The 26,133-nt window shown below is 51.7% G+C and overlaps 1 protein-coding gene across 1 annotated transcript in view; it reads left to right on the forward strand.

Annotated features, from left to right (window-relative positions):
• Window positions 1–6,547: 6,547 nt before the first annotated feature.
• LOC111161052 (NLR family pyrin domain containing 1) overlaps window positions 6,548–26,133 on the forward strand; it is a 33,073-nt gene continuing 13,487 nt past the window's right edge. The window contains exons 1-6 of the mRNA XM_022524510.1: window positions 6,548–6,855; window positions 6,953–7,278; window positions 7,824–7,976; window positions 10,344–10,547; window positions 19,855–21,481; window positions 24,256–24,426. Of these exons, the coding sequence (XP_022380218.1) occupies window positions 6,996–7,278; window positions 7,824–7,976; window positions 10,344–10,547; window positions 19,855–21,481; window positions 24,256–24,426 (2,438 nt within the window). The 5' untranslated portion in view covers window positions 6,548–6,855; window positions 6,953–6,995. The remainder of the gene's footprint in view (window positions 6,856–6,952; window positions 7,279–7,823; window positions 7,977–10,343; window positions 10,548–19,854; window positions 21,482–24,255; window positions 24,427–26,133) is intronic.

The following is a 26,133-nucleotide window of genomic DNA, read 5'->3' on the forward strand; positions in this document are numbered from 1 at the left end:
CCAGAGGTCGCCTCCGTGAGCCGCAGGCGGAAGGGCTAGGAAGCATTTGGGCCCCTTTGCCGTCTCTGCCTTGACCTTAGCAGGGCACGAGTGTTAGTCCCCCAGATAAGGATACCCAGCTAATGCCTCAGATTCCACCGCCACACCCTCCGCCCCGCCCTGCAGGACGCCCTCGGAGCACCGAGGGTTCCATCATTGAGACTCTGCCTGAGGCTCGGAGCTGCCCCGGGCTCTGTGAGCTCCGACCGTCCAGTGTGCCTTCGCCACGCCTCCAGCTTCAACGACACCCTTCAGAGGGAGCCACAGGGGCACCGGATGGCACTAGGAGTTCCAGGAAAGCAGCCAGACTCGTTTAGTTAAAAAGGAACTTAGCTGTATAGAGACGCCACCCTCACATGCGTTCCCGGAAGCCCCGCACGCCCCCAGCTCCGCAGCAGCGTTCCTCTGCAGCCTGATGGCCCACAGAGTCCCCGAGCCACAGCCACCATCGCTGTGGGGGTCGGAGCCCTCGGCCCAGCGCAAACACACTGCTCAGAGCCAGCCTGGACCTCCTCCCCCTTCTGTGCTCAACACAGCTCCCCGGGGTCCCCATTGTCCAATCAGGGGGAGCCCCAGGGAGCCCCCAGCATCCTGGTCAGGAGCACGGCCCGTCCATCCGCCCAGTTCCTCAGCCGGATTGTGCGGATTGTCGGAGGAACCATCGCCAGGGCCGGCCTCCCCCTGAGCCCCGCTGTCCTGCCTCCCAGGCAGACAGGGCCGTCCTCCCAGGCTGTCTGTCTGACTCTGCCACTTTCCTCTCTCAGCACCCCACCGCCCTCAGGAGGACGGTCCCCCCCCCGAGTGGAGCAGATCCAGCCTCTCAGGATGTCTCCACCAGCCCCAGACCTCTGCAGCCCATCCTATTGCCCCTCAGGACAACCCGCCCGCTCCAGCTCCCACCGCAGGCCCCGCCGTCCCCCTCCCTCCAGGCCTTCGGTGCCCCCATCCCCCACTGCTCCCTCTTCTCCCAACAAGTAGTCCCCAGGCCTCTTTCCCTCACTCTCCCTTGGCTGTTTCCCTCTAGTCTCCTGCCAGAGACCAGCGGCCAAGGGCCAGGGGACACAGCTTACGGGAGAAGGGTGAGTGACACTGGCCAGTTCAGGGACCAAGGGACACAGGGGACACAGCTTACAGGAGAAGGGTGAGTGACACTGGCCAGTTCAGGGACCAAGGGACACACCTACCCTCACTCTGCTCCACTCTCCTTAGAGTTTCAGAGCCTCTGGTGTGACCTTTCTCTGCCTCCGTCCTTCTAGCATCCGCCCCCGCCAAAGCAGTCTCTGTGTCTGTTCAATTAACTCTGCAACCCTGTAAGTATTTCCTATGCACCAGCACACACCAGCACTCTGCAGGACAGGAGACGAGGGGAATGGGGAGACAAATAAGACACAGGGTGCCTGGGGGGCTCAGTGGGTTAAAGCCTCTGCCTTCAGCTCAGGTCATGATCCCAGGGTCCTGGGATCGAGCCCCACATCGGGCTCTCTGCTCAGCAGGGAGCCTGCTTCCCCCCCACCACCTGTCTCTCTGCCTACTTGTGATCTCTCTCTGTGTGTCAAATAAATAAATGGAAACCTTAAAAAAAAAAAAAAAAAAGCAATAGGAGCTTGGCAGATCGGAGAAGGCTTCCTGGAGAAGGTGGCATCTGAACTTTCTCCAGGACCCACCTGCCAAACTGCCCTCTCCGGTCTGAGGTTTGCTCCCCGGACATACCTTTTGCTCCGGATCCAAGCCTCCTCCCTGTCTTCACCTGGTATCCCACGACGGTCCCAGACGGTGGAAGCAAGACGGAGGTGGGCCCTCCCCTCCTGCTCCTCAGGGAGCCTTCACTGAGCCACCCTGGGGGCTGAGAACCACATCTGCATTTCCCACATCCTCTGCACAGTCATGCACAACTGGAAATGACGCCTCTTGGACAGACTGCCTCCTCTGTGCCTGGAACCGTGTGGGCCACCGTGAGCCCTCAGGGGCTGGTGAAGCACGTCCCCCAACTCCCAGCTCTTGCCTTGAGCCCCCACGAACGCCCGGCTGGCTCCTCCGGGCCATCTCTACCCACAGTGACTGCAGGCACGGGAGGTGAGGGGGAATTCAAAACTTCACAGAGGCAGACGAGCTCTGCACATTTAACCCATTCGGTTCCAGTTTGCCCTGACCCAGCGGGGCCCTCCAGGGGGTCACCAGGGGCACAGTCATGCTGTTAAGGGAGGACATAATTCAGCAAACACGTGCTAGCAGCAGGTTCTGCGGCAAAGGCCCGGGAAGAAAGCAAGAAGGCAAACGTCCACTTGTGGCTGAAGGCAGCTGCGTGCGGGTGGGGAACCGAGGCAGCTCCGGGAGGCTGGCTCCTTGCCCTACCATTCATTCATCCCTTTGTTCAACGGACAGGTAGTGAGCTTCTGGCCCTTGCCACCACCTTTTTGCAGCAGCGGCTGGGCCAGGGCTCTGAGCAGGAGAGACGGAAACCCTGCCCTGGGCGCAGTGACAGCCCGGGAAGCAGAGAGGCAAGACGGGAGGACAGGGGTGGGTCCTCCCTGCGGGCTGTGCCCAGCAGCCGTGCCAGGAAGACTGGGTCAGAGGGCCTTGGCCTGAAGGCTCAGGGCCATGCATCCTTGAGAGGGCGGACCCGGCTCATGTGCAGGATCCACGGGGCGGGGGGGCCCTGTCCTGCGCTCTGACCCCAAGGGGCCGGCGTGGCGGCCCAGGAGACACTTGAAAGTGGACAGCTCCTTCCTCCGTGCTCTGGGACCGAGACAGGAATCAGGAGAGGACAGACCTGGTCCTCGCAGCGCAGTCATCCCCGGGGCCAGCTCTGGGCTCCCAGAAGGGCCTCCTCGTGGTTGCAGAGCCCTCCCAGGCGGCTGGGAGAAGCCCGCGGTCTTATTCTCCTGATCTGTCAGCACCTGCTGGCCGAAGAAGAAGATGTCGGCAGGAAGAGAGCCTGAGCGACGGAGTCTCATGACCAGTTGGCACAGGGATTTGTGCTGCTGTAAGGAGGCTTAGCGGGGCTGCCGCGAGGGGCCTCATTAATTCTCCAGGCTGAGCCCCAGACGGCGGAGGATTTGGCCTGTTCTCGCAGGCTGCTTACCTCCCGGAACTACAGCCGCACTCGACACCTCGGACTGGGCGGAAGTCCAACCCCAGAGCTAATCCCAGATCCCGCTGCTGCTAGAGGCCCCTGCTCTGATGGACAGCGGCAGGGCCGGAGACACTCACAGGTCACCGCCTCACCTCTGTATGCTCCAGCTCAAAGCTCCACTTGTAGGGGGCGGAGGAGGGGAGGGGCATTGACCTAATGTAAGGGACTCAGGCGTGCCTCAGGAATGCTCGGGCCTCCCCTAGCGTGAGGGCCAGAGCGAGCAGCCAGTGCCCCCCAGCTCAGGAAGCCACCTTGCAGAAGCAGAAACCTGATGGTGCAGACACGGAAAGCAGGTCGGGGTCTCAGGGAGGGAGGAGGGCAGCTCTACAAGGGATGAGGAATCACACCTTCTGCTATTCGGGGCAATCATCCCAAGAGGATGGGAGCACCTGTGCAAAGGCCCTGGGGTCAGAGCATTCTTCGCGTGTTCAAGGAACAGGAGACCAACGGGGACAGAAGTAGGAGAGAAAGAGAGGCATCAGGCGTCAGATCATACAGGGCACTGGTGGGACTTCAGCTTTTACGCCGAGAGAAATGGGGAGTCTTGCAAGGTTTGAGCGGAGATGTGACCTGGCCTGGTTGATGTTTTACGGGGTAATTCTGCCTGCCAGACAGACAGGAGGATAATAAATCTGTTGGAGGCAGGCATGGCTCCTCACCTGAGGACACACGTGTGGCATCCCGGAGGTGGCAGGAGACACAGCAGGGGACACACAGGGCTTCAGAGGCTCTGGTCTCAGCTGCACAATGAGAACAAGGACCCCCCCAGCTCAGAAAAATATGGGAAGATAAAGCGAGCGGCTCAGCAAACCTCTGCCTGAAGCAGGTCCCTTTAGATAGATGCCCCCACCCGGCCCTCACACCCCCAGGACCCCCGCCAGAAACACCAGCTCTACCATTTCCCATCCTCACGGCCCGTCTCGTTCTGGGAGGACTGGTAGGCACACGCGCACCCACGTGAAGACGTCAAGTGAAATTAAAACTCCGTGACGTCGCCGCGTGAAGCAGGCACAGTTACAGTGAGGGCAGGGGCGGGACGTAAGAGCAAACTAGACGTCAGGGGTACATGCGGCATTTCTAAGACACGGGCAGAATGTGTGACTTGAAAACGTGCCCGGGGACAAACCCAAGACGCACAATGGCACACCACCAGGTGCTCCAAAGGGAAGCCCAAGGGCGTTCCCCAGAAACACACGTTTCTGGACCAAAATTTCAAATGTGTGTTCTCTTCAATCCAGAAGCTTCTCTTCTCGGAGGAGCTCAGAGGTGTGCTGGAGGACACCCGTACGCGCAACGGCGTTCGTTCAATCCCAGCAGGATGCGGAGGAAAACTAGCTGAACCCTCACCCCAGCGGACCGAGCACATAAATCCCAATGCGGCTCACGGCCGGGATCCCCTGCTGGGTCCGCAGGACGGACCACGCGCCACATGGGGGATTCAGGAAGGAATGGACGCCGGGCCTGCGCTGGGGGCTGGGGGGCATGGGGGAAGCCTGCTCTCTTCCTGGGGGTCTGGGGCCGTACTGCCCCGCCTCAGACACGGGTAGGGGCTGGGGAATCCTGGGCCTGGGGGTGATGGGACTAGTCGGAAGGACACCAGGCATGTTAATTTTTAATAGGAACTAGCATTATTTAATAGAATAAAATAAATGAAATAAAATATGGTTAATGTGCTCCTAAAGGCACCAGAACCATTCAGACCCAGAGGGAGCTCACCTTTGGGTCTTCCGGCCCCAGGGGAAGGACCTGGTTTCCAGGCACAGAAAGGCCGCCAGTGCCATCCAGTGGCCACGGTGAGTGTTGTTCAGAGGGATGAGGAAGCCTGAAGTTAGGCATGGACAGAGCTGCTCCGCGGCCAGTACCGTTGGAGACACAGGTGCTCCTGGTTAGCAAAGTGGTCTCAGTGCCCCGTGTTCAGGGAGCTAACATCCTATTGGCAGGTGAGGGTAACACGAAACCAACAAGTACACCTCTGAGGCCAGACGGTGGAGAAACAGAAAGCACGTCAGGGGTCTCAGGGAGTGAAGAGGGCAGCTCTACAGCGGGTGAGGAATCAAGCCTTCTGCTATCCGGGGCAATCATCCCAAGAGGATGGGGGCACCTGTGCAAAGGCCCTGAGGTCAGAGCATTCTTCGTGTGTTCAAGGAACAGAAAGGAGACCAGCGGGGACGGAGGTAGGAGAGAAAGTCAGAGAGGTGTCAGGTGTCAGATCATACGGGGCACTGGTGGGACTTTGGCTTTTACTCCAAGAGAAATGGGGAGTATTGCAAGGTTTTGAGCAGAGATGTGACCTGGACTGGTTGATGTTTTAAGAGGGTAATTCTGCCTGCCAGAGAGACAGGAGACAGATAGCCAAGGGACAACATCAAAGCTTGGAGGGCGGTTAGGAGGCTACTGCAATGGTCCGGGTACAAGATGAGGGTGACTACTCCAGGGCGGGACCTGTGGGCACAGTGAGGAGTCAGGTTCTGGACATGGGGTTTGAGGGAAAGAGATGTGTTGTATTAAAGGTAAATATCTGGGTTCTGTCCCCAGTTCCCGGCACAGAGCTCCTAGCAAATAATCACAAATAAACCTGAAAAGGGGTCGGGGGGGCGGGTACGGCTGAATTTGTCGTCGAATCTGGCAGAGGGGCAGGTGACAGCCAGAGTGGGGGGCAGTCTTGTGGGGCTGAGCCTTAAACCCTCAGAGCCTGAGCTAACCCCAGCTTACCTCCCACCATCCAGGGCCCTGGGGTCCCTCGTGGAGGGCTCTGATCCCCCAACAGGAGCAAACCGAGGCTGGGAGGAAGGAAGTGCCGGAGGTGGCGGTGTGCAGAAGGGCGGTCGCTGTGTCAAACTACGGGGTCTCCAGAAACTGCCAGGCAACAGGGATCAGCTGCTCACGCCTCCCCTCCATGGAGAGACCCTAATTTCTGCCAACTGACAAAAGAGGAAGAAAGCCTGTGCCTGTCTCCCCCGAGGCCCGGCTCTGTGGCCATGGGGCAGGGACCGTTTTGCTTTCTGGCGGCAGTGTCTCCTGGCTGAGCGCCAGCAAGCAGCCCACCCTGGCTGAAACGCCCACCTGGGTGCCCTCGTGGCTAGCAGGACGGGCCGTGGGGCTCAGGCAGGCTGGCCACCCCGGAGAGGCTGGGGACAGGCTCCCTGGCCCGGCCGGAGTGGCTTGGGAAGGAGTTCCCCTGGTGACTCACGGGCCCCCACCCATCCCAAGAGTCCACACCCTGGCTGCCGGCCAGAAAGGCACTGGGTGCCACGTGGTTCTTGGCCCCGCCCCACCCCGGGGCGGCCTGTCTGGGCCCAGAACCCCCCCAGGAGGTGGCCCCTCCCCTGTCCCAGGCACACCCAGCCTGGTTTCCTCTGGGGGGGTTCGTGGCTTCCGTTCTCACTCTGGCTCTTCTCCGTGGACCGTGCCCCACGGCTGAGAGGGGCCTGCAGGGGGCCTGGGAGCGCTTGGCTCTGAGCTCAGTCAGGCGAGGACCGCCAGAAGCAGAGAGGGTGAGCGTCTCTGGCACATCCGTCCACTCTGCTGGCCGGCTGCACCCCACTCCAGCGCCCTGACCGAGCACAGAGCTCCTTCTTCCCGGGGCCTTTCCTCGCTCTCCCACCACCCCCACCCCCTCGCTCTCCGCAGAGGCTTTGGGGTTCACACAACGGGGTTCTGAGTGCTGCGTAGGAGTCTGCCAGGTACAGAGGAATGGTCGCAGTGGGGGACAGGGGAGGGACAAAGAGGAAGGGATGCCACTGTCCTCCCTCTGCCTGACGCCCCCCTGCACCCCCCCAGCCCCACCCCCGTGGACAACCAGAAGGGCGTCCGCAGGGCAGAGATGGCCAGCGGAGTCGAGTGGCGGCTGGCCCGGTACCTGGATGTGTTGGAAAAGGAGGAGCTGAAGGATTTCCAGCTTCGGCTGCCTGAGAAGCCCCTCGGCGGGCCCCCACTCCGCCTCTCCCTGGCTTGTGGGCAGCAGCCAGGGGGCCTGGAGGTGGCCTCGCAGCTGGTGGCTCAGTACGGGGAACAGCAGGCCTGGGACCTGGCCCTCCACACCTGGGAGCAGATGGGCCTGAGCCAGCTCTGCGCCCAGGCCCGGGAAGAGGCGGCCTTGATGCCAGGTGAGCGCAAAATCCCCCTCTGTCCACGGGCCTGGCCCCTGACCCCCGGGGGACCCCCACCCTGGAGCCCCCTCCAGGCCTTCCTCTGGGCAGCGACTCTGGACCCTTCTCCTGGCCAAGTGCATTTCTAGGCCTGCATGGGTTCCCCAGGGCGCCTGGGGGGAGGGGCTGACGTCTGGAGGCAGGGGAGGGAGGCCCACACAGGGGCTTGGCGCCAGCTCCCAGGTGCGCTCCTAGGTGCGCATGCTCCGCTGCGCTGGCGATGTAGACCCCGGAGCTGCACAGGTGTTAACCCCGCAAGCCCCATCCCGCCTCTACCTGTTCGGACTGCGAGAGCGATCATGGAGTCGTCCGCGGGAAACATTTAGCACAGAGCCTGACACCTCATGAGTGCCCCAGAAATCCGGTCTCCACGGCTCACGGGGTCCCTGGCCTCTCCAGGCCTCTCCCGGTGGAGACAGCAGAGCAGCTCCATGCCCAGAGCCTCGGTCCCCAAGTCCTGGCCCGCCCGGCGACAAGCCCCCACCTCTGTCTGCTGCCCGCAGCTGAGTATTCCTGGTTGCCCTGCTCCCCGAGCGCACCCAGCATGCAGTCACCCAGCGGGCCCACCTCCACCAAGGTGCTGTCATTTGTCCAGGACCCACCGACTGGGAGTTGGAGACAGCTGCGGGGCAAATTCAGACGCAGCCTTCAGAACCGTAAGCCTGGCCCGGGATCTCCTGCTGGTTCCACCCAGATGAGCCTGAGGCTGCACCGGGCTCTGGGTGGGGCAAAGGGGAAGGCGGCAGGGTGGGGGAGCCAGGCTGGGGTGGTGGAGGCAGGCAGCCTGGAAGTGATCTTCTGGAAGGTTCCAGCGCTGAGGTGACAGCCGGTTCCAAGTGAGAGATGGGGACAGGAGACCCAGGCGGGGCGGCCGGCGCATTACCGGGCCGGAGCTTCATGGGCAACACAGCCCTTCCCCAGGCAGAGCTTAGCAGGTTGTCTTGGAACTGAAGATCCCTCGGGGCCACGGTGGTCTAGAAGGTTCCACGGTGGACCCTGCTCTCCAGATGAGCCCCAGAGGAGGCCAGGCTCATTCCTCAGCCAAAGATCTTTTTTTTTCTTTTTAAGATTTATTTATTTTAGGAAGGGGACAGGGGGGTAGGAGCAGAAGGGAAGAATCTCGAGCAGGCTCTGCACTGAGCGAGGAGCCCAGCACCAGGCTCAAGCAGACAACCCTGAGATCACGACCTGAGCCAGAATCAGAGTCATGCTCTGATTCTCCCGACAGCCCCATCCAGGAACTCCTGCCCAGGCTTCAGATCGTAACCACATCTGGGCTCTGAGAGGCCCCTCTCCCCAGTGTGGAAGTGCTGGTCCACGCTCACACAGCGCTTACAGACAGACCCAGGGCTGGAACCTGGAACCAGCTGCCGCTCTGTGGAAGGCCCCATTGCTGATCTTGCAGTGCCTCTGCTCTCCCTCCCCCTGGTGCCCAGCATCCCTCTCCTCTCCCGAGCTCAAGCTCCAATGCCCTCCTTTCCCCTGACACCTGCTTTCTTTTTTTTTTTTTCCTGCTTTCTGTGTGACCGAAGCAAGTCACTTCATCCCCACCGTGTTTCCGCTTCCCCCTCTAAGCCTTCACACTCCTCAGTGCAGCTCTACTGACAAATGGTGTTGGGGGGGTTAGACCGGTCCCATGTCCCCCCACAAAGGCCTTCTGGTGCCCCCACCAGCATCCGTCTCCCTGCCCCACCCCATGCAGCACCTGGTTCCACTGTTTCTCCCCTGATGACCAGCCGCCCTGTCCCAACTTGCTGGCCCTGTGTTTAGATGCTGCTTGCTAGCTACTTGTCCTAGAAATGAGGCTCCTGACCCCACCAAATGGCTTCTCAGCGTCTCTCTACCTAATGCCGGAAGGAAGTTCCAGGCCAGCTACTAAGAGGATAAAGCCGTGTCTCTATCTTTATGATTCTTTTTGGCAATAGTTTTATTGAGACAGAACTCACCCATTTAGAGCGTCCAACTCAGTGGTTGCCGCCATCAATGTTAGAAGATTTTCATCACCCTCTAAAAGAACACCTTACCCACATCCTCTAAAAAAAAAAAAAAAAACCCTACCCATTCCCGAGAGAAACGAAAACACCTTCACACAAAAACATGTCCGTGAATTTTCATTGTACCATTACTCAACAAAGGCAAAAACCATCAACAACCCGAATGTGTATCCTCTAATGGACCAGTAAAATACAGTTTCCACGTACACAGAAGTTACGTTCCCATGAAAAAAGGAAGTACTGGTATTAACCACACCACGGATAATGCTCAAATAATAATGCTTGATAGAAATAATGCTTGATAAGTCAAAGAAGCCAGTAAAAATGACCATACAGCATGGAATTCAATTTATATGGGATGTCTGGGATGAGCAAATCTAGAGATGTAGAAAGTAGGTTCGTGGTTGACTATGGTTGGAGGAAGGGAGAGACAGTAGACGATCTTGAAAGGGTAAGGTGGGTTCTTTTTAATCTTTGTGGTTTTTTTTTTTTTTAAAGATTTTATTTATTTGACAGACAGAGATCACAAGCAGGCAGAGAGAGAGGAGGAAGGAGGCTTCCTGCTGAGCAGAGAGCCCGATGCAGGGCTTGATCCCAGGACCCTGAGATCATGACCTGAGCCGAAGGCAGAGGCTTTAACCTACTGAGCCACCCAGGCGCCCCTCTTTATGGTTTTAAATCTGAGATTAGTAACATCCATCCCAAAGGACTGTAGCGAGAGCTCAGAACAGAGGGTCTTGACATAAAGGGATGCTCAGGGGGCACCTGGGTGGCTCAGTGGGTTAAGCCTCTGCCTTTGGCTCAGGTCATGATCTCAGGGTCCTGGGATCGAGCCCCGCATCGGGCTCTCTGCTCAGCGGGGAGCCTGCTTCCTCCTCTCTCTCTTCCTGCCTCTCTGCCTACTTGTGATCTCTCTCTGTCAAATAAATAAATAAAATCTTTTAAAAAATAAAAAATTTAAAAAATAATAAAATTAACAAAAAGGGGATGCTCAGTATTTGGCAATTTCCTTCCTGTCTTTCCCCACAGGAGGCCTTATCTTGCCCTTTTACCAATCGCTTTCAAGCTCCCCAGACCAAAAGTCGCCACTCCAGGAGTCACCAAGTGCTCCCACATCCACAGCAGTCCTGGAGGACTCGGTGCACCCATCATGGCCCCGCCACAAGCCCAGAAAGCAGGAGGCTCCCAGAGCTGAGTGGCTCCTGATTGAAACGTCTGGAGAGCACAGCAGAGGTGAGGCCCCTGCAGAGCTCCTGGAGAGGACAGGTGGGGCTGAGGCACGGGTCGGGCCAGACAGGCAGGCTGAGCACAGATGATCTCAAGTGCATCCAAAACCCCTCTCCAGAAAACCCCGCTGGCTGGCGTCCCTCCATCTGGCTAAGCCACCGTTTCTAGGCGGCCCTTGGAAATTACAATGCAGGTGCTTTACCCAGTGCAGGAAACACATCAGGCTCTGTGCCCATTGTGGGGCACAGCTGCTCAAATGTCACAGCCCCTCCCTCCATGGGTTCGAGACCCTTGTCGCCCATCGTGGAGATGAGAAACACAGGACTCAGAGAGGGAAGACTGCAGGTTCCTGGGGGCAGGGGTGGATTTCAGCCTCTGTGGTCTCCCTGATGCCAGAATCTACACCTTTAAGCCCCACATCACGCTCTCTCTGCCGTGTGGGCAACAGGGACAGTCAGGCTCACAGGCTCCTCATGCCACCCAGGGTCTTAGCCGTTGCCAAGACATACCTTTAGAACTGACCCTAATGCTCAGAGATGTGCTCTTGAAATCTGAGAGATGTTAAGGGGAAAGGATTCTTTCTGCACCCAGGTAGGAGTGAACTTGTGGGATTCAGGGTCCTGAAATGTGTGTGCCCAGGCTGAGAATGTATTGACTGACTTGATAAGGTACGCTGCCTTTTATTCAGAAGGGGAGGAAGAAAGGAGGGAGGGAGGGAAGGAGAGAAAGAAGGAAGGTAGGAAGGAAGGAAGGAGGGAGGGAGGGGAGAAAGAAAGAAAGAAGGAAGGATTAGAGAACATTTAACAGAAACATACCAATGCAATAACCTTAAAATGAAGCAAGCATGAAAGCCATGAGGACGAATTACTTGCAAATAATTAATTATTGATTTTGAGCATCCTAGCAACCAAGGCGAAAAGGGAAATGTAATAGGGTTACACAATGCTGCTTACTCAGTAGAAAAGATCAAATCAAAAGAAACACATTTTTTTCCTGATTCTAAATTCTTCATTTTCTCCAGCTTTATTAGAGTATATCTGGCAAATAGAATCGGATTTAAAGTGTACAAAGTGACAGTTTGATAAATCTATGCATTGTGATGTGATCACCATGAGTGATCAAGTTAATGAACACATGCATCACCTCCCATACCTGTGTGTGTGTCTGTGTGCGTGTGTGTGTGTGTGTGTGTGTGTGAAGAATCCTTGAGATCTAGTCGCTCCATGAATTTCCAGTATGAACCACACTAGTCTTAACTACAGTCGCCATGCTGTACATTAGACCCTCAGAACTTAGTCATCTTATAACTACAACTTGTACCCATCAACAAATGTCTCCCCATTTCCCACACCCCCAGCCCCTAGCCACCAACATTCTGCTCTTTACTTCTATGTGCTTGAATTTGGGGTTTTTGTTTTTTGTTTTTTGTTTTACATTGCACATCTGAGTGGTACTCTATATCTGTCTTTCTCTCTCTGGCTTATGTCACTTAGCATGATACCCTCCAAGTTCATCCGTGTTGTCACAGATGGCAGAATTTCCCTTTTTTATGGCTGAATTATATTCCACTGTATATATGTGCCACATTTTCTTTATCCACTCATCAGCCAGAGGACACCTAGGCTGTTTCCATGTCTTGGCTGCTGTGAATAATGCTGCAGCAGACATGGGGAGGCAGGTGTCTCTTCAAGATACCGATCTTTGTTTCCTTTGGATAAATACCCAGATGCGGCATTCCTGGATCATATGTCAATCCTATTTTTAATTTTTTGAGGAAGCTCTATACTGTTTTCCACAATGGCAGCACCAACTTACATTCCCACTGACAGTGTGCAGGCGTCCCTCTTGTCCACATGCTCGTCAACCTGTTACAGCCTGTCTGGCTGACGATAGTTTCCAGACAGATGTCAGGTGCTACTGGATGTGCATTTCCCTAATGATTAGTGGTGTTCATTTGCACATCCTCTTTAGAAAAAAAATGTCTATTCAGGTCCTTTGCCCATTGTTTGTGTTTGTTTTGTTTTGCTGTTGAGTTGTATGAGTTCTTTATATATGTTTTATATTAACCCCTTACCTGATGTGTGCTTTACAAATGTGTCCCCCCTTTCCACAGGTTGCCTTTTCATTTTATCAATCATTTTGTTTGCTGCACAGAAGCATTCTAGTTTGATGTAGTCCCACTTTCGTATTTTTGCTTTTATTTCTTTTGGTGTCATATTTTGCTTTTGTTTCTTCCTTTGTTTGCTTTTGTTTCATATTTTTGCTTTTGTTTCTTTTGGTGTCATATCAAAAAAATGATTGTCGAGATCAACGTCAAGGACCTTTCCCCTCAAATTTTCTTCTAAGAGTTTTATGCCTTCACATCTTACATTTAAGTTTTTAATCCATTCAGTGTTAATATCTGTGGGTGTTGTAAGGTGGGAGTTCAGTTTCATTCTCTTGCATACAGACGTTTCCCAACATCATTCATTGAAGACACAATCTTCTCCTCATTGAGTATCTCAGCTCCCTTGTCAAGTATCACTGACCATATATGCACGGGTTTATTTCTGGGCTTTCAGTTCCGTTGTATTGATCCCTGTGTCTGTTTTTATGCCAGTACCATACTGTTTTGATTACGACAGCTTTGTAATAATGTTTGAAATCAGGAAGTGTGATGCCTCCAGCTTTGTTCCTTTTTCTCAAAATTGCTTTGGCTGTGAGGTTTTTGTGATTTTATAAGAATTTTAAGATTGCATTTTTTTCATGTGCATGAAAAATGCCACTGGAATTTTGATAGGGTTTGAACTGAATCTGTAGATTGCTTTGGGTCATAAGAACATTTTTACAATACTAATTCCTATAACCCAGGAACATAGAATATCTTTCCATTCATTTGTGTCTTGCTCAATTTATCAATATGTTATAGTTTTCTATGCACAGGCTTTTCACCTCCATGGTTAAATTTATCCCTGAGTATTTTATTGTTTTTGATGCAAGACAAATGTCTGCTTCAGATAGTTCATTGTTAGTGTATCAAAATGCAATTGATGTTTCTATGTTGATTTTGTATCCTGCAAGTTTACTGAATTCTTTTATCAATTCTAGAACATTTTGGTGGAGTCTTTTAGGGTTTCTATCTGTAAGATCATGCCACCTGTATACAGAAACATTTTACTTCTTAATGATTTGGATCCCTTTTATTTTTCTGCTTGGCTAATTGCTCTGACTGGGACTTCCAGTAACATGTTAAAGAGAAGTGGTGAGGGGGCACCTGGGTGGCTCTGTCGGTCAAGCATCTGACTTTTAATTTCAGCTCAGGTCAAGATCTCAGGGTTATGAGATTGAGCCCCATGTCAGGCTTTGTGCTCAGCAAGGAGTCTGCTTGAGATTCTCTCTCTGCCTCTCCCTCCCCAAAATAAATAAGTCCTGAAAGAAAGAAAGAAAGAAAGAAAGAAAGAAAGAAAGAAAGAAAGAAAGAAAGAAGAAGGGAGGGAAGGAGAAAGAAAGAAAGAAGTGGTAAGATTGGGCATCCTTGTCTTGTTCTTGATCTCAGAGGAAAAGGTTTAGCCTTTTGTCCTTGAGTGTGATGAGCTTCTCATATATGGCCTCTGTCATTCTGAGTATGTTCCTTCTATACCCAATTTGTTGAAAGCTTTTATCATGAAACAAAAAGTTGAATTTTGATAACTGCTTTTTCTGTATCTACTGAGATGATCATATAATTTTATACTTGGTTTTATTAATGTGGTATACCGCATTTATTGATTTGCCTGTGTTGATCCATCTTTGCATCCCAGACATAAATCCCACTTGGTCATGGTATATGATCCTTGTGCTGTTGAATTTGATATGCTGGCATTTTGTTGAGGATTTTTGTGTGTATGTTCATCAGGGATATTGGACTATAATTTTCCCTTTTTGTAGCGTTCTTGCCTGACCTTGTTATCAGAGCAAAACTGGCCTCATAAGGTGACGTGAGAAGTGGCTACCTACTCTTCCTTTGGAAGAGTATGAGAAGAATTGGCTTTAATTCTTTAAATATTTAAATATCTTTTAAATATTTAAATAATTTATCAAGGGAGACATCTGGTTCTGGGTGCTCTTTGTTGGGAAATTCTTAATTACTGATTCAATCCCCTTTCTAGTTAAAAGTCTGGTCATAAGTTGCATGTCTCTAGGGATTTATCCATTTCTTCTAGGTTGCCCAGTTTGTTGTCATCCGATTACTCAAAGCAGCCTTGTGACTCGTTGTCTCCTCAATTTCATTAGCAATTGATTTTATTTATTTGTGTCTTCTCTCTCTCTCTCTTATTTTTTTCGTTAGTCGAGCTAAATGTTCGTCAATTTTGTTTATCTTTTTTTTAAAAATCAGCTTTTAGTTTGGTTTGAATTTTGCTTTTCTAGCCTCTCGTTTATTTCTGCTCTGGTCTTTGTTATTCCCTTCCTTCTGCTAATTTTGGACTTAGTTTGCTTTCCTTTCTCTAGTTCCTTACAGTGTAAAGTTGGGCTGTTTGTTTGAGACCTATCATTCTTCTTTATGTAGGGGTGTGTCACTATAAACTTCCCTCTTAGAATAACTTCTGCTGCAGATTTTCTGATCTCTTATTCTGCCCCCAGGGATATGTTTTAGTATGCTGTGTTTCAACTTTCATTTGTCTCAAGATTTGTTTTTGTTTTTTTTTTAATTTTAATTTGTTCTTTTAAACCATTGATTGTTTGAGAGGGTTGCTTAATTTCCACTTATTTATAAATTTTCCCACTTCCTCATGTTAGCAAGTTCTAGTTTCATATCATTGTGGTTAGAAAAAATACTTCACATGGTTTCAGTTTCTGAGACCTGTTGAGGCTTATTATATGATCTGTCCTAGAGAACATTCTCTGTGCTTTTGAGAACATGAATCCTGATACTATTGGATGGAAGGGTCTGCATGTCTAACACAAATGTTCTTTTTGGTCTAACATGTAGTTCAAGTCCAGCATTTCCTTACTGATGTTCTGTCTGGATCACCTCTCCGTTGTTGGAAGTGGGGTATTGGAAGTCCCCTGCTATTATTGTGTGGCTGTCTATTTCTGCCTACTGATCTGTTAATATTTGCTTGGCAAATTTGGGTGTTATAACATCCTGATGAATTCACCCCTTCGTTACTATTTAATTACCTTCTTTTTCTCTTATTAAGTGTTTTGACTTAAAGTCTAATCTGTCTAGAGGAAGTGTAGCTACTTCTCTCTTTTGATTTCCATTTGCTTGGAATATCATTTTCCATCCCTTCACTTTAGCTTAAGTGTGTCCTGAAAGCTGAAATGAGACTCTTTTAGACAGCATGTCATTGGGTCTTGGTGTTGGTTTTTTTTTTCTTTTTTTTTTTTTTAATCCTTTCAGACATTCTGTCTTTTGATGGGAGAATTTAATCCATTTACATTTAAAGTAATTTCTATAGCTAAGGACTTAGTATTGCCATCTTGTTTATTGTTTTCTGCCTGCTTTGCTCTTCCTTTATTCTTTTCTTATTCTCTTGCTGTTTTCCTTTGTGATTTGATGGTTTCTTATAGAGGCATGTTTTGATTCCTTTCTCTTTATCCTTTGTGTGTCTACTATAGGTTTTTGCTTTGTGGCTACCGTGAGGCTTACATAGAACATCTGATAGCTATAGCACTCTACTTTAAGGTGATAACAACATAATTTTGATCACATACAAAAATGCTACCCTTTTACTTCCATATACACACACACATTTTATGTTTTTGATGTCACAATTTGCATCTTTTTATATTGTGTACCCATTAACAAATTATTGTAACTCATTATTTTTAATACTTTTCTAGCCTTTGTACTAGCATTCAGCGTTTTACACACCACTATCACAGTTGTTTTTTTTTTTTTAAGATTTTGTTTATTTATTTGATAGAGATCACAAGTAGACAGACAGAGGCAGGCGGGGGCCGGGGGGGGGGGGGAAGCAGGCTCCCTGCAGAGCAGAGAGCCCAATGCGGGCTCGATCCCAGGACCCTGAGATCATAACCTGAGCTGAAGGCAGAGGTTTTAACCCACTGAGCCACCCAGGTGCCCCACCACCATCACAGTATTAAGAGCATTCTGAATTTCACTCCACACTTATCTTTCCCAGTGAGTTACACTTCCATGTATTTTCATGTTACTAATTAGCATCCCTTCATTTCAGCTTGAAGAACCCCCTTTAGCATTTCTTACAAATCAGGCCTCATGGTGATGAGCTTTTGTTTATCTAGGAAAGTATTTCACTATCATTTCTGAAGAACTGTTTTGCTAGGTCAAGTACTTTTGGTTGGCAAAAGGTGTTTATTCGGCACTTTGAATAAATATATCCACCCACTCAGTCCTGGCCTGCAAAGTGTCACTTCTGGGAAATCTGCTAACAGCCTTTTGGGAGTTCCCTGGCGTATGATGAGACCTTTTTTTCTTTTTCCTTGCTCCTTTCAAAATTTTCTGTCTTTAGGTTGTTTGTTTCTTTGTTTGTTTACAGTTTTATTGTAGTTTATATAAGTGAAATCCTCTTTGGGTTTAATCTGTATGGAGAGCTATGAGCTTTATGTACCTGGATGTCCATATCTTTTCCCCAGCTGTGGGAAATCTTTAGCCATTATTTCTTTAATAAGCTTTCCATCCCTTCCTCTTTCTCTTCTCTTTCTGGGCCTCCCATAATGCAAATAATACTTTGTTTGATGGTGTCCATAATTCACATTGGCTTTCTTCACTCTTTTTCATGCATTTTTCTTTTTTCTCCTCTGACTGGATGGTCACAAACGACCTGCCTCAGAGTTTATAGGTTCTTTCTTCTGTTTGAGCCCCTGTGTTGTTGATGCTCTCCATTGCATGTTTGTTCCTTTTAGTCACTATTCTTCAGCTCCCAAATTTCTACTTGTTTCTTTTTTATGATTTCTGTCTCCCTGTTGAACTTCTTGCTTTGTTTGTGTATTGTTTTCCCGGTTTCATTGAGTTGTCTACCTGTGTTTTCATGTAGCCTTCTGAGCTTCCTTGAAAGAACTAGTTTGAATTCTTTAGCACTTCACAGATTTCCATTTTGGTGGGGAGGGTTGATTGCTGGAAACGTGTGGTGTTCCTCTGGGGTGTCCTGTTTCCTTATCATCTCATGTTTCTTGCAGCTTTGTGTTCACATCTGTGCATTGGATGGAACATTCACATCTTCCAGATTTTATAGACTGGTTTTGGTCTGGAAAGGTCTTCATCTGTGGGTGGATGTGAGGGCACAGGCTGGGTGGGGGTCAGCAGCCAAGGCTGCTGGGGACCTTCTGCTCTCTTATTCTGCCCTTGGGGATATCATGGCCAAGGGGATCCCTTTTGGCACTGGTTCCAGCTTGCAGGCACCCTCATGGTGGTGTACTGGTATCTGATGCAGAGGTGTCCAGAGTAACCACAGAATTGGGGTCTAAAGCGTGGATATGCACAGAGCATCCAGAGCTCTGGGGTCCAGGGCATGTACACAGTTGGGGAGGCTGGCAACCTTGACCCCAGGGCAATGCAACAACACTTTCAGAAAGGGGGCACAGTATCATCTCTGCACTGAGGAATCCATGGTGGGGATGGCTGTTGGTTTCCTCAGTGGCAGAAGCTGCTGGTGTCCACTCTGTAGCAGGCCACTGGAGTCCACATCAACAGCCATGATGGGGTCCTCTTCTGTGAAACCTGCTGGGAGTCCACAGTAGGGCCACTGATGTCTTCAGCAGCAAAGACTGCTAGTTCCTCCCTAGTGCAGACCTCTGGGCACTATAGTGGCCCCTGTTGCATGGCTGATGCTTGCAGCCTTCACCCTTCTCCATTGTCCCTAGGTTTCCCCAGATGTCTATGGGAGGCTGATCTCCCCAGCAATCCTTTTTCTGTGGGTTGTTTTGTTGTGTTTTTGGGGGGGGGGCACTGTGTTGCTGTAGGTTCTTCATTAAAGTCCTGAGTTCTCCTGAAGCTATTTGCATTCATGAAAAGCTATCTAATCGTGGGGGGAAGAGGGCAAATACCAGTATCTCCTACTCCCCATCTTGCTAATGTCAATTCCCCCCAATTCTAAATTCTAAGGGACTTCCTCAGTGTGGAAACTTGAATAAAATAATATCCCAACAACAGTTTCATAGCAAGTGCAAAATCTGCATGGTACACAGTTTGATATATAGAGAGTAAAAGTAGGCAGATTTCCTGTGTACAGGAGAAGACAGTGAATATTTCAGGCTTTGTGGGCCACAGGGCCCATATGGCAAATACTGTACTCTCCATTATAGCCTGAAAGGAGACATCAGCAATACCCAAATCAGGAGGCCTGGCAGGGAGACAGTGAAGCTATACTTATGGACACTACATTCTGAATTTTTTATAACTTTCACATACTGTGAAATATTCTTCTTTTTATTTTTTTCAACTGTTTAAAAAATGCACTGACCATTCTCAGGTTATAGGTTTTACAACAGGTGGCCCACTGGATTGGGCTAGTGTCTGCTAACTGCCATTCGAAAGCATATTGTTGGAGGTACTGGCAGCAGGGGGAGGATTTTTAGAGTATAACCAAAAATACAGGATTTAGGTCTGTGGGAGCATTAACAGATCCAAGAGAATGAGGATGTTCTGGAGAACATGGTGCCAAGAAGAACTAACGCCTCCCTTGGCACCTCAGGCCGACACACACAACGTAAGGCAATGTAACCTGCCCAGTGAGAAACTGAGATCTGATGTTTCTGGAATCTGTGGGAGACAGTGTAGAACGCACCCGGAATTGTCTCTCCTGGGGGCAGGGGACCACCATCTGCCGTTGGTCGAGGGCTCCTCCTGGACACGACCCTTAGACAGACAACCACAGGTGCAGGCAGAAGGACATCCTTGGCCTGTGCTTCCATGGTGGGTGCTGAGGTCAACATTATCTCCTTCACTCCTCTGTGACCTCCTACAAGGAGATGTCATGATCCCTAGTTTACAGGCGAGAAAACTGAGGCCCAGTGGGGCAAATGGCTCAGGCCACGGACTTAATGAGAGCAGTTGCGTTGTATGCTTCCTTCCCTCTTTACCCTCAGCCTCCAGAGTGGCACCTGGCACAGACCAAGCCCTTGGTGACTATCTGCAGCATGAAGTCACCAGGGAGCATGACTTGCTCAAGTCAAGGCAAGTTGGGATTTTCTGCCCGCAGCCCATGCTCCTTCCATAGCAGTGGCAAGAACGTGCTGGCATTGGCAGCCAGCATGGCACGTGGCTCGGAGGGGCTGCCTAAAATGGCTGTCGAGTGAATGAGCGAATGAATGCACAGAAGACCAGATGTATGCTCTGCCTTCATGTCCCGTCTTTCCCTCCCTTGCGTAGGAATCGGAGAAAGACGCCAGCACCAGGAGAGAAAGAGGCCCTGCCCCACAAAGTCATGGAGAAACGAGGATTTGCACGAAGAATTCGTAGAGTTGCTACTTCTCCATCAATCTCACCGCAGACTCCAGGAGTCCCAGAGCAAGGGGAGCTGGCATCACAGCAGGGTGGAGAAGCAAGGTCAGTTGATCAAGGTCAAAGACTTATTTGGCCCGGGCCTGGGTGCTCAGGAAGAAGGTCGAACAGTTGTACTGCACGGAGTTGCTGGAGTCGGGAAGTCGGTGGTGGCCAGGCAGTTGAGGAGGGCCTGGGAGGAAGGCAGGCTCTACAGGAACCGTTTCCAACACGTCTTCTACTTCAGCTGCAGACAGCTGGCCCAGTCCACGACGATGAGTCTCAAGGAGCTCATCACAAAGGACTGGGCTGCCCCCACGGCTCCCAGCGAGCAGATCCTGTCTCATCCCGGACAGCTGCTGCTCATCCTTGATGGTTTGGATGAGCTAAAATGGGTCTTGGGGAAGGAGAAGTCGGAGGTATGTCCGTACTGGGACCAACCACAGCTGGTAAAGACACTGCTGGGCGGGTTGCTGAGGAAAACCATCCTCCCCGGGGCATCTCTGCTGATCACAGCACGGACCACGGCTCTGCATCTGTTCATTCTCTCTGTCGAGCAGCCACGGTGGGTGAAGGTCCTGGGGTTCTCCAAGTCCGGCCGGAAGGAATATTTCTACAAATATTTCAAGAGTGAAAGCAAAGCATACAGAGCCTTTTGCGCGGTTGAGTTAAACCAACCACTGTTGACGATGTGTCTCGTGCCCTTGGTGTCCTGGCTGGTCTGCACTTGCATGAAGAAGAAGTTGGAGCAGGGAGAGTCACTCTGGCTGCCCTCCCAGACCACCACTGCCCTCTGTCTGCACTACCTTGCCCAGGCTCTGCCGGCCCAGCCCCTTGGGACTCAGCTGAGGGGCCTCTGCTCTCTGGCTGCCAAGGGCGTCAGGCAGGGAGAGAGCTTGCTCATTTGGGAGGATCTCAGGAAGCATGAGCTAGAGGAGGCCACTGTCTCTGCCCTCTTAGAGATGGGCATTCTTCGGAAGCATCCCTCCTCCCCAGACTACGACTTTGCTCACCAGTACCTCCAAGAGTTCTTTGCAGCCGTGTCCTGCGTGCTGGAGAGTGAGGACAAGGAGTGCCATCCCCCCGACAGTATCCGAGGGCTGGAAGACCTGCTAAAGGCGTATGGGGGCCTTGCCCCATTTGGGGCGCCAACCACATGTTTCATCCTGGGACTTCTGAGCGAGCAGGTGCAGCGGGAGATGGAGGCCATCTTCCAGGGCAAGGTGCCTGCGGAGAGGAAACGGAGACTGTTGTGCTGGGCCGAGGAGGCAGTCAGGAACCAGCTCCCCATTCTGCAGCAGGGCTCCCTGCCGATGCTGCACTGTTTGTATGAGACTCAGGACAAGGACTTCCTGACACGCGTGATGGCCCCCTTCCACGGGGCGAGCGTGCGTGTCCACACCGGCCTAGAGCTCCTGGTGTTCATGTTCTGCATTAAATTCTGCGCCGTGAAGGAGCTTCAACTGAAAGAGCGTGGACAGCATGGACACACGGGGAGCTCCCTCCATGTGGCTCTGTGAGTACCCCACACCCCTCCTGCCAGCCCCTCCGCGGGTCCCATCTCCCTAAGCCTGGCGCCAGGGGCTAGAGGAATGAGGTCACCAGTGACTTCAAACTGCCAAATCTGACCCCGGTTCCCTGTCCCCTTAGGATCCTGTGCAGCGTCCTGCCTGCCTCTGGGGGGGCCCTCTGTGGTTTCCCCGTCCTGTGTCTGTGACGCCTGCCACCTTCTCTTGGGCACATTTCTGCCCCCATGCTAGCCTGACTTGTCTCTCTCTCTCTCTCTCTCTCTCTTTCTCACTCTCTTTTGGAGAAATGCTCCCTCAGCTGCACCAGGCAACCCCCCCGGTGACTGTTGACAACGCCACCGGTGCTGAAACGTCCCGCCTGTCACCTAAGAATGTGTGTGCCTGCAGGAGAGTCTCTGGTTTTCCCAAAAAAACTGGCTTCCTTGTTTGTGCCCATGAGGCACTACTGCTCAGCCTGAAACCCACCATGTTTGAGCTGAGGGAGAGCTTGCTCTAATCACCCTCCAATCCGGCAGCACCGTGAACGTCCCTAACAGGGTCCCCCCAGCAAGGTTGCCCTACGGATCACTTAGCACAGGGATGATTCATTCCATAATCACTTAAGAACTGATTTTTTTGCTAGGCTCTATGCTATGAGATCACAGACTAATAAAACACAGTTCTGCCCTCCAGGAACTCAAAGTCTGAGGGAGAAGATGCATGCCTGTCCCGTAATTAGACTAGAGAGCGATGCCCACGGGGACGGCTCAGCAGGAGCCTGAGGAAGGGAGGGAGCCCACGAGTAGAGCAGATAAAGAAAGGGTTTCAGAGGAAGAAATGTTGGACTCGGGGCTTTTATTCTCTGATCTTTTTACGTTTTCTTCTTTTCACGATGAAGTTCGCGCGGACTGCAGAAGGCTGGGGTGCGTTGGTAGACAGGCTCATGAAATCAGCAGGGGCCAGACTTCTGTCACTCAGAGATGATGTAAGAACCAGGGTCTGCCCCGCAGTCTTTCCTCTACACACCTTTCTCCGGCAGAGCTGAGCCATGTGCTGTCCGTTCTACTTGAGAGTCTCTATCTTTATTTTTTAAATAATCTCTACCCCTGACATGGGGACTCAAACTCACCACCCCAAGATCAAGAGTCACAGCCTCGTCCGAATGAGTCGGTTGGCACCCAGGTCGTGGTCTTCGTACCGAGGCCACCCGCCCCGCGCAGCACAGGAGCCCAGCACAGCCTCTGTGAATGCCTGAATGACCACACAATGTTGCACAGGGAAGGAGCCACGATGGGCTGGACCGTCTGCGTATTCCCGGGCGTAGGCGGCTTCTCCCTGTGCATGGTTGTGGATGGGAGGTCTGGAAGGAACGGCGGCGGTGGCTGATGGAGAGAGTCCCCTGGGAAGTCGGAGGCTCTGGCTGCCGTGTGCGGCAGATTTGAAGGGGACTGAGCCCCAGGAAGGCAAGACAGAGGGAGCAGCAGGGGCCGCTCTGAACAAACAGGGCAGCTGGGGGGAAATGGAAGACTGGTGGGGGTTGGGGAAAGGGAGCAGAGGACCGACCCAGCGACCCAACGTGGTCAAGAACAGGCAGCTTCCAGGCATTCGGCTGGTAATGAAGCAGTGCACACTTTGAATGATAAGTGTCTGTTCCTTACGAGAGCCCCTCTGATGACAGACGCCAAATGTTGGCTGAAAGAGAAAGTTCCGAATTTATGGTTCAAATTCCACAAAATGAAATAAGCATAAAAGGAATTTAAATAATTAAGATTTCAGATGATGGTTTGGGGGGAGGTATGTCTGTAGCATCGAGCCTCCTGGCCTGTTAAAGCTGTGAAGCTACTCTCACAAAACCCTCTGCAGGAGGGTCTCCCGCTGCCTTCCTTTTGCAGCCAGGGACGCTGAGTGAGGCTGGGGGACCTGGCATCGAGGCCCCTGCTCCTCGCCTCTGTGTGGCTCTGCAGACCCGGGGGGAAGACTAACTGAGTGGGGGGCACATTGAGACACATTAGTCAAGGGGCTACCAGGTGTGAAGGCGGAGATGCCTGTCTGGAACCCGCCAGCACAGAGTTTGAGCTGCTGAAGCCTCGGACGTAGGTGAGATCGCTGAAGCATGTGTGAGGACGGAAACATTAAATGAGGGAAATTACGTGAGGCAGAGTCAGCTCTAACACCCTCCGATGAAGGCCATCATCCATCCTGAGACGCTCTCCTTTGGCGCTTGCTCCCGGGGACCCTTTCCATCCTGGAAGGGGAGAGGGTCCCAACCCGGACAGCAGTACACACAGTCATCTATACAATTCCCCTCCAGTGTCGTCCTCAAACCACCTCTCCCGGCTCCTGCTCCCTCCTCCCCTCCCTCCTTTCCTTTCCGGGCTCCGGGATTCCAGAAGTCAGCACCAAAAGAACTCAGGTGTGTCTGCATTGAAGGGAGGAAAGCCCCGCCAGCTCGTCCTCTGCATCAGGACCTCTGCTGGGCACTGCAGATAAAAAAAAAAAGATGAGAAACCCCTGCCCTGGAGGAACTCCAGACAAGGACAGACACAGACTCACAAAATGAACACTTGAGATGATGTGGCAAGGATTGCAGAGCTAAGAAGCACACAGGAGGGGCATGCCGCCCAGGGGCATGGGGGACAGAGGAGCCATCAGGGAAGCTGCTCGGTCGGTCCTGGGCTTGGCACTCCGAGGGGCAGAGGCGCAACAGGGCTTTGCAGGGCTGTGCACCCCAGACCCTGCCCACACAGCTCATGCCACTCCTGTCCCTCTCCCCCTCCCGCAGGCTCAGCGGGGTCCTGGTCACAGATGTCTGCTGGGAGGTTCTCTTTTTCACTCTCCAGACCACTGGAAACCTGAAGGAGCTGGACCTAAGTGGAAACTGCCTGAGCAACACTACAGTATGGAGTCTCTGCGAGGCCCTGAGGTTCCCTTGCTGCCATCTGGAAACCCTGCGGTGAGTCTGAGCTGGGTCCTGCTCGGAAACAGGGATGGGCAGGAGATTTGAGATAGAAGCTGAGGTCTCTTCTGTTCAACATCCTGCCAGAGGTTCTCTCCAGGACAGTTAGACAAGAAAATGAACAAATGCTTCCAGGGTAGGAAGGAAGAGGTGAAACAATCTCTCTTTGGAGACAGCATAATCTTACATATGGAAAATCATAAAGAATCCACAGAAATAGCCGTCAGAACTAATGAACTCATTCACCGAGATTTTAGGATATAAGGTCAACATGTAAAAATCGGTCCGACTTCTGCACACTAGCAATGAGCAACCCAAAAACAAAATTAAGGAAACAAGTCCACTTACAATAGCATCAAAAAGAATGAAATACTTAGGAGCAAATTTAGCAAAAGAAAAGCAAGGCTTATATACTGAAAACTACAAAACATGATTAAAACAAATTAAATGATAACTTAAGTAATGGAAAGGCATCCCATGTTCATGGATCAGAAAATTAATATCGTTATGATGGCAACACTCCCCAAACTACTGCACAGATTCAGTTCAATCCCTATCAAAATCAAAGCTGTGTTTCTTGAAGACGTGGTCAAGCTGATCCTAAAATTCATTTGCAAGGACAAGACTGCATGTCAGGTGTTGGGAAATCCCCGCAGTGTTTACTGCTCGGGAAGAGAAAAGCCAACAAAGCAGACTGAGAAAGAGTGGCCAGGGAGGTGGGAAGAACACCAGGAGAGTGTGCTCCATGGAGCCCAAGGGAGCGGAGGGTTCCAAGGATGGTGTAGCCAGCAGGGGCCACTGCTGCTGGGAAGCCAAGTAAAGCAAGGGCTAAAAACTGTCCACCACTGGATTAGCGTTGGGGCAGTTGGGTGGTCTTAGCAAGAATAGCCTCTGTCATGTCAGGGCCAACATCCAGACTGGAATGGAGGAAGCAGAGGGAGACAGATAGAAAATGAGGCCACAATACTAAGACTTGGGTGGGAAAAAAGAGAAACGAGTTAAAGCAGAGGGAAACAGGAGCCAACTAAAGGGGTGTGTGTGTGTGTGTGTGTGTGTGTGTGTGTGTGTGTGTGTTTGACCAGTTGCTTGCATTTAAGAAGAAGGAAAAGACCTAAATTTGAAATTTGATGGTGAAAGAAACAAGAAGGAGAAAGCAGCTGGGAGGGGAAGAAGAGAGAATGACTGACCTTGGAGAGGAGGAACGGCCTCCTCCACTGTATCAGGAAGGCAGGCAGGGACGGGACCCAGGGAGGTAAGCACAGAGGCACACAGTAGGACTGTGGGATGCTGTGGGGTTTCCATCTCACGCCTCCGTTCTCCTCTGTGAGGTAGGAGTCGAGTTGTCTGCTGAGAATGTGAGGGTTGGCTGTGGAGGTTGGGGAAAGATAACATTCTGAAATGGTCTTTGTACAGTGGGGGGTTTCCACCTGCCAGGCATCACCAAGGCTCCTAGTCGTGGTTCCCAACAGCCACACCTGCCCTTTGACTCAGGCGGGGGTGGGGGTTTGTTCGGGAGCAGAAAGATGGCAGAGTTTGGGGTTAGCCAGAAGGATGTGACGGAAGGTCACCTTTAGGACGTTGGTGATGACGGATCATGGAATCTAAGCTAGATTCCAAGGGAAGTGAAGAAAAGCCAGAGGCTGGGGGGCTGGAGAGAAAGGGGACCAACAGAGTAAGAAGGCAAATGGAGCCTTGCGTTGTGAC

This window comes from Enhydra lutris, unplaced genomic scaffold (genome assembly GCF_002288905.1).
Source record: "Enhydra lutris kenyoni isolate GAN:26980312 unplaced genomic scaffold, ASM228890v2 scaffoldscaffold82, whole genome shotgun sequence".
Taxonomy (NCBI): Eukaryota; Metazoa; Chordata; class Mammalia; order Carnivora; family Mustelidae; genus Enhydra; species Enhydra lutris.